Genomic DNA, 17600 nt, shown 5'->3' on the forward strand with positions numbered 1-17600 from the left:
TTGATTTCATGATATGAAATAAAATACATAAAATTCATTCATATTTTAAAGTATAAATTTCTCCCTTTGTAGTACTTTTTAGTTTTAAAAAAATAACAATTATTTCCACAAGTTAATAAAATCTTGAAAATGCACTGTAATTGAGCATAGTTGGGATTACAACCAGTTTAAAAGAATATCTGAACATTTGGACTCTGGGGTAATGTAAAGTCAGTAGCTAGACAAAGAAATTCTCCACTTCTCTCTTCTTTCCGTTGTCTTACAGTTTGAGAAAAAAATAAATTTATGCTTGTAAGAGGAATCAGAATGCTCATTATAAGAAAAGTTATGTATTCTCTTGAAAACAGTAAATTGTCGTGGTGAAGAAGAGAGTATGGAGTTAGGTAATAAGTAGATATTCAAATTCCACCTCCACCACTTACTAGCTCTGTCACCTTAGAAGTCAGTTAACTCTGTTGTGCCTTAGTTTCCTTATCTATAAATGGGAAATAATAGTACACACCACAAGGAGCTGTTAATGAAAATTAAATGCTAAATTAAAATAAGTAAAAAATAAACTTAGAGATAGGAAAAGCAACATGAAGAATAAAGAAACAGGTGACGTTAATAAATATTGACAAAGTTAACACAATACTATCAATAAAAAATTTATGATTTTAATTACTTTTTAAACCAGACTGGCTTAACAAAGAATTTTTTAAAATACAAAACTGTTTACCTTGCATTTCATTAACTGAAATACCAAGAATTAAAATAATTAGTATCTTTATCCTTTTATAATAATTAATAATCATTATCTGAAGTTATAATTTCTGTAAACTGCTGAAACACCTCAAAGGTTTCTGTAAAACAACAGTAGTTTGCATGTATGATTAACACTTGGTAAATAAGAATATTTGATAAGTTAAAATATCTAATTCCCTGACCACATCAGAGAGTCTATCCATTGAACATCTTGTTACCAGAAATAAACCACTTCGCTCACTACACAATCTGGCAAAGCACTGAATGAAACCTTACCTATCTTCATCTTTATCATACAGCTGGTAATAATCTCCACAGCCGTTCCAAAAGGTGTTATCCACAACTTCTTGCCTTCCTGCTGTGGCTCCACTTTCCGATGTTATCTGGTTATTCTCTGTCTCCCTCTGTGTAACTCTTGAGTAAGGTGGATCCAAGAACATACAGTCATGTTCTCCATCGTAGTCATCACATTTTATTAAGAGGTCATCTGGGCCATTTTCCTCGACTTCCAAAGCTTCCCTCCACCTCTGAACACTTCTTTGTTTAGCCTCATGCCTATTAAATCCTGTTTCTTGGTCCACTTGACTTGAACTTACCAGTTTTCTAACTTTGGGCCTTACTACCTGTTCAGGAGAACATCCCTGGTTGGTGTCCCTACCCCTGGTATTTTGTTCACTGCAAATATGCTCTGGAGCACAGGCTGATTCTTCAGTTGAATTTTCTGTCTGTGACTCCTGGCTAGTATTTTGCTCTTTCTTTCTAATAACTTCATCTTTAGAAGAGGACCTCTGAAATTCCTGATTGTTCTCTTTGACAAACTCAATGTCACCAAGAGGACTTTTCACTAAAGGCGCTGAATCTAACTCTTCAAGCTCATCTCTTATTTCACAGTTAAAAGAGGGAACTGGTGGAGAAAGACCAGTATAAGCCTCCACCTCTCCATTTGCCAACTCAAACATTGTATTGCCCAATGCTTCCTGATATCTACCACCTTCTACAACTTCTGGAGAAAGCTGAAGACGGTCATTATCCTCTCCATGCCTGCCATCTGGATCATAAGAGTCAGTATGAACCAGTGCAATTCCATTTTGGACACTTGAAGCGTTACAAGCTCCTGGAGTATATTCTCCCTCAGAGTGATTATGAAGATTCGTACTGCTTCCTAAGGTCTCCCTGCCTTCCCCACTATGATGTACTGCAGCAAAGGAGGGACTGCTCTCAATGGTTTCATTCAATGCTGTATCACAAATGGGAATTTCTGTTTCACTTTTTTCAAATAAAGGATCGCTGGGTAAAGAAGACTGAGCTTGATCCAATGGACTGGAACCTTCATAGAGAACAAAAGGGAACACATTTGGAAGGATTAATTTAGATAGAATTTGATTTAATAATGATTATTTAAATAGAAATCATACCAACGATGACCTACTTGAGAATGTAAGTGAATTTCTCTGACAGGTGCTTCTATGCTCCCTAAGTTAATTGGGAGGCCAGAACAGTTACCCTCTGAGTTCATTATGCCCTTTCAGTATCATCTCCCTCATATGCCTTTTACATGTTTTTCACCTAAATCCTAATACTTAAAACATTCTGCGAAAGACATTAAAAGGAGAGGCCGTTGAAAGACTACATGATAAGAGGCATAAGTGAAGTCATAGGGTAACCAATCTGCCCCCAGTTATTGGGATGTGCAATTCAAACTTAACTTTTTTTATTACATGCAGGTGAAAAAAACTTCAAAAGTTTTTTATGATAGATATAAGAACAGGTTATAGATCTAACAGAAATGACTATTGTATTTGACGTCAATTCAGATTATCTGCCAGTCTTTAGATTTATAATATTAGATTTCTATCTCCAAAATGGATTGTTGTAATACATCTATAATAATGAGTTAACTTTAGATATGTTACAGCTATGAACGAAAAACAATGAAAAAGTCAATGTTGATTCTCTTTGCAAATTTGTCAGAATCTCAAGGCAAGAGAAAATCCTATCTAGTCTATAAATTACTTTAGCATGCCTATGTTTTATCACTACTAATGTAATAATAAAAATGAAGACATTTGAGATTTCTTGGAACAAAAATTTATAAATTATAAATAACTGAAGAGAAGTCTTCTCATATTACAAAAAGGATCTTTTAACAGAATGACCTTAGCTAATAATTCAGATTCTTATATATAAATGACAGTAAAAGTAAACTAGAATTATCCAGTTTACTCAGGATTAAGAGGAAGATGATATTCTAGTACAAAAATGCATCATTATAATACATGGGTATCTGAAAAATACTTTTTCAAACCACTGAATAATTAAGAAACTTTAATTGAATAAGTATTAATTGACATTTATACTTTATAAAATGATTTTTAAAAATCAAATTAGCCAAGCCAAATTATTTAGAGATACAATTAAAACAACAAGCTATTTAAAAACATAAAGCTATTTAAGCATAATATGCAGGGTAAAATATATTCAGTTCATATTCAAAATGTTTTTTGATTGAAAGATAGAGATTTCCTTTAGCTAAAGGATGTGACGATATAATCACAGTTACTTGTTACCATTGACAGGTATGTATGCCATGCCAGTGTAGTTATATTTTAATGATTGGTCACATTCTATTTTCTTCTATGTTTAAATGTGTATACTATTAAATTCAGTAACAGTTTCAAAATAGAATTTTTTGATAAGAAGTGTAGAGTATTTATACTCACAGACACATATAACCTAACTCACAATTTCAAATACTACACGACCAATTCCTACATGCTTATTACTATATTTCCCCGAAAATAAGACCTAACCAGAAAATAAGCCCTAGCATGATTTTTTTCAGGAAGCTCGTAATATAAGCCTTACCCCAAAAATAAGCCCCAGTTAAGTTCATCAGCCATATGGATGCACTTAGTACATCCATTGCAACACACAATGGACGTATTGAATTATAAAATAATAATATTAACATATAAATATAAATATTATTGATATTGATACTTAAAATAAATGATAATATAAATTATAATTAAGTATTTGTAAATACCCAAGCAGGTGCCTTTGGACAAGAGGTAAACGCCATGTAAACAGAAGAACTCGAGACTTATTGCTGAATGACCAATCAGAGTACAGACACAACGCTTGAATAATGTGCACACATGATAACGAACGGACGTGGTAGTGTCTAATATGAATATTCACAATTCAATACATCATGTGTATGATGGACATACTTAATGCACTCCTGTGAAACAAAGAAATGTTTTCTAAATTTTGGTGCCTGCAATTTTTCTTCTCTTTTGTGTGGGCCATCATTCTTAACTGTCATCATTTTTGTTGCCACTCCCATCTCCTAAGTCTTCAATTAACACTTGATTTAATGGTAGACTCAAAGGGAATAATATTTTAACCCCCAGACAAGATGAGTGCAAAAAGAAAGAGCTATTCCATCAAGTACAAGAAAGGAATTGCGGAGGGCTTCCAGGGCAAGAATCTTACGGCTTTCTTCAACGAGAAGAAGTTGGATCTCCGAATGGTCCAAAAATGGTGAGCAGAGTACCATAACCTCTGTCAACAGGTGGACGAGGGAAATGCTACAAAGCGCTAGTGTGAATCAGGTCAGCAACCATTATTTCCTGAGCAGAAAAACATCATCTGTGAATGGATTGCTGACAGGAGAACAAAGTCTTTGGTTGTGCACAGAGCTGACAGTCAAGCATTTGCCCTTGCAATGTCACCATAGTTAGAAATATCCCCAGAAAAATTCAAAGCATCACAACACTGGTTGGATGGCTTCCTTCAGCAATATGAATTGTCTCTAAGATCGACAACACTGTTCAAGCTGGAAGATACTGAAGTTATTAAACATGCACTTGCATTCAAGTTCTTAGTTGATGGCATCGACTTTTCTAAATACCAACTCTCCAACATGATTGCTGTGGATGAAACTGCAGTGTTTATCGGCCAAGGATCTCAAATGACAATTGGTCAGAGGGGTGCCTCGTCAATCTATGCTCCCTGCACTGGTTATAAAAGTGCACATGTTACCTGTATTTTGGCAATTTGTCTAGATGGAAAGAAAGCTCCACCTCTAATCATCACTAAGGGCAAGAAAGATAAGGTTGAAGGTGTTTTAGGCATTTATGTTCTTGAAACCGAAAAAGCCTGGTGCACACAAGCAGTTATATGGAAGTGGGTCGATTTAATGCTGCCACTTGTTTTGCGAGGTGGCCAAAGACGTCTGCTAGTCTGGGATTCAGCCAGCACTCACAGTGCTAAAGACATGAAGAACTTCCTTGCAGAGAGAAGAATAGATCAAATGACGATTCATGCAGGAATGACTGCCTATCTCCAGACTCTTGATACTGCAATAAACAAGCCATTCAAAGACCATTTGCACATGGAAATCAATGACTACATGGAAAATAGAATGTAGAGAAATCAGGGTGGAAACTTTGTGAAGCCTAGCCTGCAAGAGGTTGTGACTTGGGTGAAGAACTCATGGGATAAAATCACCGACAGCTGTGTTGCCAGTGCACTACGAGCAGGCTACATGGACAAGAAATGCTCATTTAAGGAGAGCTCTATTGCTGGAAATCAGCGATTGTGGCCAATGGTTCTACAGGAAATGGACTCGCAAGGAATTCAAGCCGGAATTTGGGGTTTAGAGAATTGTGACGATGTTCCAGAAGAAGATGACATGACTCTATTGGAATAAATGTAGATTTTTGTACATGAATAAATGAATAAATGTAGATTGCTGTACATGAATAAATGTAGATTGTTCTACATGAAAAAATATGACATCCCCTGAAAATATGCCCTAATGCGTCTTTGGAGCAAAAACTAATATAAGACCGGTCTTATTTTCAGGGAAATACGGTAATACCTCTTAAATAATTCCATGTTGCATACCTGAGGAATTTTCCTTTAGAACATCATCTAGTTCCAACACCTCATAGTCATCACCAGCCCGACCTAAACTTCTTTCATGCCTGGTCATACACGGTTTAAAACTGACATACGCATGTCTTCTTCCATATCTCCTGCCTGTGATTGTCTGATATCCTCCTGCTGGTTTGGGCCAGCCAGCCTTGCTGGATTCTTGATCCATTGCTGAAAAACAGAATTAAAAATAAAAGAGGTATAGTAATGACATTTATTCTGGCAACTAGTGGGGGTAATGTTTCAATATATTTGGTAGTGTTTGCCAAATCACATGCTACTGAACATCAAGTGTACTTTACTAGTACTATAAAATATACTTGAAAAGTAAACATGAAACACTATGTTATGAGTTATGTGGTCTCTTTACTCCAAAAAACATCTTTTGAAGCTTGGTTCCTTTAAGGTGTTTAAGATTTTTATAATGTAACCTACCAAAAAGAGATTTTTCATATGACAAATTACTATAGAGCAAAGTTTATTAAGGATATTTGGAGAATGATCCTCCAAATTATCTAAGTACCTTACGTATAAGTGCTAAATTGTTGAGTGATTTACTAGCACATGATACAATGATGGTTTCAATTACATTAAGAGTGAATACATACTTGTCAAAGGTAACAGGTAACTTCTTTAAATGCTATCTGTACTATCAAAGAATCAACTGAACCACAATAAATACATCCCAAAGATTAGGGTCAGACAAAAATTCTCTGAAAGAGAACAGTGATGAGCTGAGTCAAATGCATGCTACCCCACCTTTCAAAATTACCAATGGTATACATTATGGCAAGAAAAGTCATCAACATTTGAAGAACTCGAACCCTAAGTTCTGATGACTGAGAAATATATAATAGTAAACAGTAGCATCTTTTACTATATATGACATTATTTTACATATATATACATTAGGTATAAGTTTACTTAGTCAATTATATTTTACATATATAATGCAGGAGCTAAACAAAATATTATCTCAGTATATGGCACAGTCACAAAATAGAAAAGTTACATATTTTTATTTTATTGCATTAAAATCAGAAATTGCTTCCAAGCATGAAAGAAAAACAACATGTATTTGTAAGATGTAATATCAAGTGTTATATGATGTTACGTAATCCCTTCAACGACCTAGTGATATAGACACTGTATTTTATTTTAGAGATCAAAATATTAAGATTAAAGTTTTTAAGTAATCTTTCCAATAATCTAATAATATGATTCCAGAATCACTGCCCTTACCAACTCCTCCAAAGAAAGAGTCTCCAAAGTGGAAAGCACAATAGAAGCCAAGGGCATGTGGAAAGAAAATGTAAGATTTCTATTTATACTTATTTTCATATTAAAAATTAGAAATGAAGCTTTATAAATATTCAATATATGGATTGAAACTGGCCTTAAGTAAGACCATGATCAAATGTCACATATGGTATCCGGAGGGAAAAATACAAAGTCCTTATTGTACAGGACTGATAGCAACACCTTGCTTACCTGCTGGCTCTTTTTCAATATACTGTGACATATATGGTAGTTTTCGTGTGCCCAGTTCAGTGGAATTATGGATGTGATTTACTTTTTACTCACACAATCGATAGGCAGCAGGAGATTCCTACAAAGAAACCATGGATTAAACAAAATATTAATACAAGCAAAAAACAAAAAAGGCAAAACTAATGCCTCTCCTTCTAGTGAAATCTTTGTTAGCCACATAATACATAAAAAAATACAATCAAAAACCTCATAACTATAAGATGGCTATTTAAAAACAGATATACATCTCTTGAAAAACCTTACCATAGTATATTTCATCCTTAAGACTGACAATGAGACAATTACTTATAATTTATATTTGAATAAGCAAATATATTTGGAGAAGTGCGATTGGGGTACGTGACCAAACTATTTGGGAGTCTACTACCCTATGCTATCTTCACTTCTCCATTAAACACTATAACCCTGGGATTGTTAAAAGAAGTTCACCCTAACACTCTGGCTACTGTATTGAATAGACTGAAGGGAAATAAGGTCAAAAGTAGGAAACATGGTTACAAAGCTATCTAAATAAGAAAGGCAAGAGATCACAGTGGTTTAGAACAGGGTAAAAACAGGGGTGGTGAGAAATGGTCGTATTATGAAAGCAGAGCCAACAAAATTTCCTGACACAGAAGGTAAAGAGTCAAGTTTTATAGCCTGGACAACTAGAAAAATAGAATTGCCGTTAACTGATGTAGGTAGATTTGTGGAAGAGGCAGGTTTGGAGAACACATCTGGAGTTTGTTTGGGATGTGTTAAACTTGAGATACCTATTAGACATTCAATTAGAAATGGTAAATACGAGCCTGGAGTTGACTGGAGCTGCCAGTATAACTTGGGAGTTATGAACAATGAATATATAGACAACATTAAAAAAGACATGAGCCTATGAACTTGGACAAGATGTCAAAGTGTACTTGGAGAAGGGAAGAAGTTCAAGCAAGGATTGAGCCATGGATGATCCAATATTAAGAGGCCAGGGAAAAAGAAGTATCAGAAAAATGGACAGAGAGGCCAGTGAGAGAAAAGAAAGACCCAGGATTATGGACGTCAAACGAAGCAAGTGCTTCAGACAGAAGAAATGATGCACTGTGCCAAATGTTCCTGACAGGTAAAGTCTGATGAGGATCTACAGCCGGCCACTGCATTTAGCAACATGGAGGACACAAGAGATCCTGACAAGTGCACATTTGGTAGAATGGTGGGTGTAGAGACTGATCAGAATGCTGTTAAAATAGAGTGAGAGGGAAGAACTGGAGAGCAACAGACATCAGGAAAATCACCGTTTTTCAACCATACTTTTCTTTAATGTGATTCCAGTTTCTGCTGATCTAAGTTTAGTTTACTTGTTTTCAAGTTCTGTTACCCACTTACTCTCGGCATGGCTGCCATGCTGTGCTTGACAATATCAAAAGGAATGATACTGGTCTTTTGCTTGTTCAATGTCAGAACAGCTCCTTAGCACATACACTCCACCTATCACCCAGTAGATATTCATTATGTAGCTACTGAATCCGGGAAACTTACTTTTAGAATTTAAATGTAACTAATTTAAATGAAACTTTAGGCACAAGGAGAGAGAAATCAGTTGAACTTCCAGATGAGTTTCAACTAAAAGCTTGGATCTATACTCTGTAACTCATCTGGTGGGAGCCAGAAATAACTCACTTTAAAAAGAAAAAAAAAAAAAAATTGAGGTATGATTGACATATAACATTGTATTAGTTTCAGGTGTACATGATTCAATATTTGTATGTGCAGTCTTTAATTTGTATGTGCAATTAAATTCGCGAACCTGCCACTGTGTGCTTACACTGGCAGCACTGTACAAACAGCTCGGTAAGGTTTCATAACCTTGGTACATCAGTGTCTCGCAGCTGTGTTTGTGTCATTGTGTGGGGATGTCTTGCTGAGTGGTATTCATCGTCATTGCATGTTTTTCTGTGCCATTGCGAGAATGTCTGAGCTTGCATCAGAGCAATGAACATTAAATTTCTTGTTCAACTTGGCAAAAGGGGAAGTGAAATCAGGGCCATGTTAGTTCAAGTTTATGGGACAATGCCATAAAGAAAACAGTGTACAAATGGATTAAACCTTTTTCTGAGGGGAGAGTCACTGATGAAGAGAGGTTAGGGTGGCCAGTAAGGAGCAGAACTGACGAAGACATTGCAAAAATTCATTGAATTGTGCGTCAAAATCGTCAGCTGTCTGTGAGAAGCACAGCAGACCAAGTAAACATCCATGAGAAAGGTGTTTGTAAAAATGGTCCCTAAGAAGCTCTTGCATCACGACAATGTACCACCTCACACAGCACTGTCTGTATTAACCCCTTATCACATATATGATTTGCAAATATTTCTCCCATTCAGTACATTGCCTAGAAATAACTTACTAGAAATAGTGTCTTATCTAGAAATACAAAAGTTAGCTGAGAAACAAATACAATTTGACCTAACTATTCAAAGGGGGAAGTCTTCATTACTCTCCCAAGCCCATTGGAATATTTATTTTATATTCTTCTATATTTAACTTTGCATACATGTCTCCAAAATGCCCAAAAAATATTTCTTAAAATTCCTTTTAAAATAAACTTCTATAATTATCTAGCCTATATTTCCTTTAAAAAAATTATGTAGTCAAAAAAATTTTGGTTAACTGAGCTATAAATTCAGAAATACAAACTTCATGACAAGATGAGTTTATGACAATGACATGCTACAGAAAACTGTTACATATGTTTGAACCAATCATATTTTAACTTAGTTTACTAACATTATTTCATCTATTTTCAGCTGCTAAGGCAAAGTAAATATTCCAAGATTAATAAAGTATTTATTTTAAATAAGAATAAGGTTGTACTTAAATTATTCTCACACTTACATATTCTTTTTAATCTACCTCTAAAATTTTCAAATATTCTATCCATAAGCACAAATGATTGCTTATACATATGTATACACAGCTGCAAAATATTCCAGTAGCTCTAACTAGTAGATACACAATAAAGGACTGAGGTGATACTATTCCTACATATCACTGTAAACAACTAGACACATTACTAAAACTAATTGCAGGAAATCAAGTAACCTACTCTCAACCACTAGATTTTGAAGTTATAGGATGCTACACAAGAAAACTTCCAGGATATGACTACCAAATTCTGCAGATGGACAACTACGGAAATTATAATAATAGCTAAAGCAGAGAGAAAATTTTAAAGTACAAATTAAAATGTAAACTTCTAAGATGAAATGGGTTTGCTATCCCTGGCAATATCCAGAGGTAATCTGATGAAAGGCTAAACTTGCTTAAAAACTACTCTTCTCTGAAAACTTATATAAATTACTGTAAAAGAGTAACAATAAAACTGAGCATTGATATAGTGAAAATTACATTAAAAATATCAAACGTAAGATATATGTAATCAGAGACAGATCTTTGGATAATATCCAAATTGTATATTTAAGTAATCAAAAAATGTATTTCCAATTTGTTATGGTATAGCCTTTATCTCACCAAATATTTATAAATTGTTATTCTGTTTTTAAAAAGTGTTACAAAATACTGTTTTTAAAGACTATATAGAGAAATCTCTGAAGAAAAAAACCGAATGAGCATATATCCAACATACTAGAAAAATAGTTTCTATGGTTTAATGGAGGTACAATTGGCTAAAGAAGAAAAAAATTTAAAGGGGAGTCAAAGACAAACTGAGGTGAAAGAATAAAGTATCAATCCATTAAAAAAACAGGATGAATATTCCTAAAATTTATCTCCTTAGCAGGAACATCTCTGATTCAGATGTGTCACAAATTAAGACGAGTTCTGCTCAACCCACCCTCCATTTGAGACCAGTTCAGAATAAAGCAACAGCAGAGATTTATTTTCGCATTGAAGCCAGGAAAACAATAAATAAGGCTACAGGAAAAAACAAAAATAGAAAATTCAATGTTATGCATACCAAAATGCAGCAAATTTCATTTGATGATAAAAGTCACAATATGTGCTCAGAATACATTACTATATCTGATATTTAGACACTTAGATGCATGCTAACAACAAATAAAGAGCATATGTGAGTGGGGATGGGAATAAAAAAAATAAGCAAGGTAAAATGTTGAAACAAGATGATGTATATTGGGGGTTCCTTGTAACTATAGAAATTTGTCTGGAAACTTTCATGGTAAAAACTTTTAAAGTATTTTCCTTTTCTCTGCAAACATCTGTTGAAGAATTGTTTACATGTAATAAAGTACAAACTCAGGCACACATTGTAGTTCAATGAATTTTTATATATGTATACATCTGAGTAACACCCACCTAGACCAGGATAGAAAACATTACCATAACTTCAGGAAGTTCTCACTTGCACCGTCCAAGTCATTAACTGCTCCCAACCCAGAGGCAACCACTTTCCTGACTTCTATTACCCTAAATTAATTTTTCCTGTTTTAAACTTCATACGAGTGAAATCATACAGTATAAATTCTTTTATGTGTTTACTTTTGCTCAACAAAATAGTTCTGAGATTCATTCATGTTGTAAACATCCTTGTACATGTTTTGTTTTGTTTTACCTTTCTTCATACATATGACCTAGAATCACAGTAGAGGGCTGTTTAACTGTAACAAGTAACTGTCAGTTTTCGAAAGCAGCTGAAACAATTTGCATTCCCACCAGCAATATAGAAGAATGTCAGTTGTTTCATATCCTTGGCAACGCCCGTATTGTCAGTCTCTGATTTCGGCCATTCTGGCCGGAGAGTGATGGTGCCCGTGTGACACTTCCTGATGAGTGACAACTTCCAGCACCTTCACCTATCCATACTGACCTTTTGGGTATCTTCTTTTGTAAACAACCTGCTCACTTTTTTGCATATTTTAAAAACTGGATTGTTTGCCTTTTCCTTTTTGATTTGTAAGATTTACTTATATTTTCTGGATACAAGTCCTTCACCAGATTTATTTAATGTGGATATTTTTCTGCAGTATATAGCTTGACTTTTTTCTATGTGAATGATAGCCTGATAAATAGAAATTCTTAATTTTCTGTAGTCTTTTAACTTATCAATTTTATGTTCTAAGAAATTTTTGCCTACACTAAGGTGATGAAGATACTCTCCTAGGTTTTCTTCTAGAAGTTTCACAATTTTAGCTTTTACACCTAGATCTATTATCCAACTCAAATGAACTTTTGAACAGAGTATCAGGTAAAAGTCAAGCTTCTTTTTTATTCACGTAGATATCCAGTTTACCTAACACAGTTTATTAAAAATAGATGCTTTCTTGTAACTTCAGCAGAGGTTTTGTTATAAACCAAGAATGCACATGTGAAGGTCTACATTTCCTAGGTACTCTATTCTTCCATCAGTCTTTTTGTCTACCTTATTCTAATACCAACTGTCTTAATTACTGTAACTTCCTACCAAGTCTTGACATTTGAGACATTTACATTTTGATAGAAATTCTGGAATCCATTTGACCAAAAATAAAAAATAAAATTCTGGGATTTTTATTGAACCTATAGCTCAACTGGGGAAAAACTGGTATTTTAACAATATTGAGTTTCCTACTGCATAAAGATGGAATGTTTCTCCATTTCCTTAAGTATTTTAAAATGTTTCTTAACACTGTTTTGTAATTTTCAGTGTAAAGATTTTACCCAAGTTTCATTAGATTTAGTCTTCGGTATCTTACATACTTTGATGCTATTCTAAATATACTTTTCCAATTTTATTTTATACTTTTTTGGTTGTGTTCAAGTCAAAACCAAACAGAGACCAGACCTGAAAATTCCCTGAACAGACAAAAACCAGTCTAGTCATATGAACAAAGCTTAAGTTAGCTTATTTTACAAGGCTAAATTGACCCGGATCATTTCTTGCTTATGTCTCTAAAAATCATAAGCGAAACTTGAACTGATTCCCAAGATTCATATGAGGTAACTACTGACCAATTCCCTATCATTTAAGAAAATTCTAATACAAATGGTCCCTGACTTATAACGGTTTGACTTACAATTTATCGACTTTATGATGGGGTGAAAGCAATATGCATACAGTAGAAACCATACTTCAAATTTTGAACTTTTCTCAGGCTAATATGTGGTACGATACTCTGGTGGTGCTGGGTAGCAGCAGTGAGGTGCAGCTCCCAGTCAGGCACAAGATCATGAGGATAAACCACCTATATACTCTCCAGTGTACTGTGTTGTGTTTTTTGGATATTGTGTTCAATAAATTACATGAGATATTCAACATTTGATTAATAAGTAGTCTTTATATTAGAAGATTTCGTCCAACTGTAGGTTAATGTAAGTGTTCTGAATGTGTTTAAGATAGGCTAGGCTAAGCTATGATGTTCAATAGATTAGGTGTATTAAATGCTTTTTCGACTTACATTTTCAACTCATGATGGGTTTATCACGACATAACCTAATTGTAAGTCAAGGACCATCTGTATAGCAACCAGAAACTGTGAATAATAAAGTCACTGCTTTCTCACTACATAAAGTGCCTTTTAACAATATAGCCCTGAGCCTCATTCCGTATTTTGTTTTGAGTGCTCCTGGTTTACTAATTTTGTTTTGGTGTGTACACAAGGAACTTTCACTAATTACTACTTCAGTGAGTCACTGGTTTTACTTCTGTTATTTTTGAACCTTTGACAGTTCATGGCATCAGAAGTGGGCCCCAAGAAAACCCCCCATTCCCCCTGACTCCAAGGCCAGTGAGCAAACAGGTGCTGGTACCCACAGACCTCCCTGAGCTCACTACTTTCTCACCAACCGTGGAGTCCGAGACTGTCTTTCTTGGATCCAAGCTCCATTCTCTGCATTTTGAAGTCTCCAACTTTATTGTGAATACCTGTATTTTGTTTGTTGAAGCTTCTTGGTAAGTCACCCCATTGTGTTCAGAAGGAGAGAAAACATGATTCCCTGTGTTTTGGAACAGGTATTGGAAAACAGGGTCCTTCATAGTACAGACATCTTAGGAAATCTAAAGGCAAAAATGGGTTACACCTGGTCAATGCACCAAGCTCTTGTGCCTTTTGGAAAAACAGGTGAATTTTTGGAATTGTGGCCACTTTGGGAAACAACTTAGGTAAGTCCACCTTAAGGTGCAATCTTAAAAGAGTGGATTCCAAACTACTCTGAAACAATGAAATACATTCTTTGATTACAAGCTGCTGAAAGACAAAATGACTCTAAAAACAGCTCTAAAAGGATACCTGACAGCATGCAAACAAAAAATCTTTAGCAAAATAACTGGTCATCTGAGCAGGTAACTAACTTAGTCCATCTACCAGAAACACAATTTGTATCCAACCACTCTTTTGAGTTTTATACAAGACATGGCTAAATTTTTTTAAACAAAAGCTGTAAGATCTGTTTATGTCTTTCTGTATGTTTGTGTGTGTCCATATGTTATAGATATGTGGTATTTTTCTACCTCCAAATGATATTGCCAAAATGAATTTGTAAAAAGCTCTCTTTGTCTTTAAAAATTTAAGTATTTATATAATCACGTACGTATAGTCTAAGAAATGTAGAAATTTACCTAAATGTTTTTTAAGTTCACATGATCTAGGACAATAGTTCAAGTTTGTTGGTTTAATAAAAGCAAGAATATCTTCAAAATCTATCAATGAGAAAAATAATTTAAGATAGTGGTTAGTTGTTTAATGTCTAATTCAAGCACATTACTAAAAGCAAGCAATTTAAATAAAAACATAAGTTCATACTGAGTTAAACTAAATAATGGATATTCATTTAAAATCTAAATAATTTCCAAATAAGATAAACATCAAACGCTAAACATAAGTTTACCTTTTGTTTTTTTTAATTTTTTACAGAGAGACAAAAGATATTTGGGTCTATTAACATGTTTTGTGCCAATCTGAAAATACTATGAGGAAGAATATACTCCTAGAAATTATAAAATGTATTTATAAATTTGCTAGCCTACATAATTGCTTACTTCTTAATTTTCAGTAGGAATTAAAGACTCTCAAAAGTTAAGAATTCTAATTAGTATATGTAATTAAAACTACCAGAAATAATAATGGTGAAAGAAAATAACTGTAAATGAAAACTAAGTAAAGAAAATATGGTTTTTGGGATAAGGAAAGATATGAAGGACATGTTTTTTGTTAGTTTTGTTTTGTAAAGGAAAAAAGTAATTTTGTCCTAAAGCAAAATGACTGTTACAGTTTGGAAAAAAACAAAAAAAGATACGATAACAGCTAAATGGATACAGAAACTTGCAGAAGGTTTGTAGAAAATGAATATTGAAAAAGAATTCCATGTGTATTCATGCTAAGACTGGAATGAATTTATTTAAAGAAAAGAGAGTTTTAATATCCAAAGTATCCTGGTGCAAAATTAGAATTTGGTTTTCTCTTTCTTGAAAGAACAGGGTTTTTTAGATTATTGGCCTGCTCTTAGTAAGAAATCATAAACAAAGGTTTTTTTTCTTAACCTTTAATGTAATCTGCATAGGAAACAAAGATTCTGTGTCTTATGAAAATATTTCCTGTGCTTCACGTTATCATGATCAAGTATTTGATTACTTAAAAAAACAACTGAGTCTTCTCTACTAAAAGAGCTAAAGTTCTTTTATAACTGTGTAACTTTCTGTATTTGCCTTTTAAATGCTGTCACTTTGGTTGAATGGATAAGTCAATTGCACGGAGAGCTCGCGTGTGCGTGTGTGTGTGTGTGTGTGTGTGACCAACCATGGTCATTTTCGAGTCTTTTGTCATTTACAATTACTGTTTTTACTCTGATGCTTTTGTAAAAGTGTTCCTGTAATAGTCCTTCATCTTCAAAGAAATTCATGGAAAAGACCCTGATAAGTACTCTAAAATGCAGATTTCTGGTAACTTTAAGATCAAAATATTGAACTGAGGTTATATATAATTTTAAAACTTTAATGGAAAATTGATTGATTCATAAAGCTGCTAACCCAAGATGAAGCAAAACAATTATATAACAGCGAATAAACAATAAAGATGATTATAATTTTTATGACTTCATTTAAAACATTGTTAGTTCTTTAATGTTTTGCTTGCAGATTTAAAGGATCCCCTTTCTCCTATTATGCCATCTATAAGTTAGAGGAATATGATAAAGTGTATCTTTTGCAACAAAGGTTTAAAAAATTATATTTTTCTCTCTACCTGATCCCTCCAGAATTCAGAAACTACTATTACACATCTACTTTTATGACAATGTATGTCTTTACATAAGTTCAGTAACAATCTGTTCTCCTTGTAACAGGGCACAATTGAAGAAGTCCTTAGCTTGGCTTCTAGCCTGGAGAAGCTTTTGTAAGCCCAATTTGATATTCCTTATGAAAAGTTCCAGCAAAGCAGACTTAAAAGAGCCTATATGGTCAATCACTCTTCTTTCTGCATGTGTAAATAATTAGACCAAATTTATTGAAACTAGACTTAATCTGCACACAACTAATGTCTTAATGTAGTTATCTTTGATAGAAAGGGGGATGATAATAGAGATAAAAATGATATTTCAGCAATACACCTTTGTGGATATCAGATTCTGCTGCTGTTATCTTTGAGGTTGTTTTATACCTGTACCTGGACTGGATCCTGAATTCTTCTAGTTTCGTCCAGTATTTGGCTAGAACTTTCACTCACTGAGTATGGTATTAGCTGTGGGTTTTTCTGTTTATACTTTTTACAAAATTAATGTTTCCTTCTCCTAGTTTGATGAGAATTTTTAACAAAACAGATGTTGAATTTTGTCAAATAACTTCTCTATCTACAGAAATGATCCTATGGTTATTCTACATTGTTCTGTTAAAGAAGTAGATTACACTGATTGACTTAAAAACATTAAAACCAACCTCGCTTTCCTGGAACAAATCTGGGACATACTATCCTTTTTATTATACATATCACTGGATTATTTCCATTATCTATGTTCAAGAGAAATCTTGACCTAAAATTTCTTTCCTTTGTAACGGTCTTATCAGGTTTCACTATCAGGATTTTGCTAAAATTATAAAATACCCTGGGAGTTTCCTCCCTCCTACCTTCCCTCCTTTTCTTTCTTTTTGTTAACTCTCAGAAGAGTCCATGTAAAACTGACATCAGACCTTACTTAAATGTTTGGAAGATTTACCAGTTGTAGCCATCTAGGCCTAGGGTTTTCTCGTAGGAAAGTTTTTGATAAATTCAATTTGTTTAATAGACGTTGGACAACTGTATTTTTCATTTCTTCACATGTCAATTTTGATTGTGTTTTTCAAGGATTAAGAGCTTTCATTCAAGTTATCAAATGTATTAATATAAAGTTGTTCATATTGCTCTTTATTAACAATTTAATATCTATAGAATCTGTAGTGGTGCCTCCTC

General features: G+C 33.9%; 1 protein-coding gene across 2 annotated transcripts in view; it reads right to left on the minus strand.

Annotated features, from left to right (window-relative positions):
- The window catches only part of PJA2 (praja ring finger ubiquitin ligase 2), a 64267-nt gene that overhangs the window by 36222 nt on the left and 10445 nt on the right, over nt 1-17600 (minus strand). For both annotated transcript variants that reach the window (XM_019727988.3, XM_019727989.3), the window contains exons 2-4: nt 7180-7297; nt 5659-5859; nt 1021-2071 (exon numbers count right to left, since the gene is read on the minus strand). In XM_019727988.3, coding sequence (XP_019583547.3) covers nt 1021-2071; nt 5659-5859; nt 7180-7210 — 1283 coding nt within the window. In that variant the 5' untranslated portion in view covers nt 7211-7297. The remainder of the gene's footprint in view (nt 1-1020; nt 2072-5658; nt 5860-7179; nt 7298-17600) is intronic.

The sequence above is a fragment of the Rhinolophus sinicus genome, chromosome 3 (assembly GCF_057876585.1).
Source record: "Rhinolophus sinicus isolate RSI-liver-muscle chromosome 3, RSI-T2T, whole genome shotgun sequence".
In the NCBI taxonomy this organism is placed as follows: Eukaryota; Metazoa; Chordata; class Mammalia; order Chiroptera; family Rhinolophidae; genus Rhinolophus; species Rhinolophus sinicus.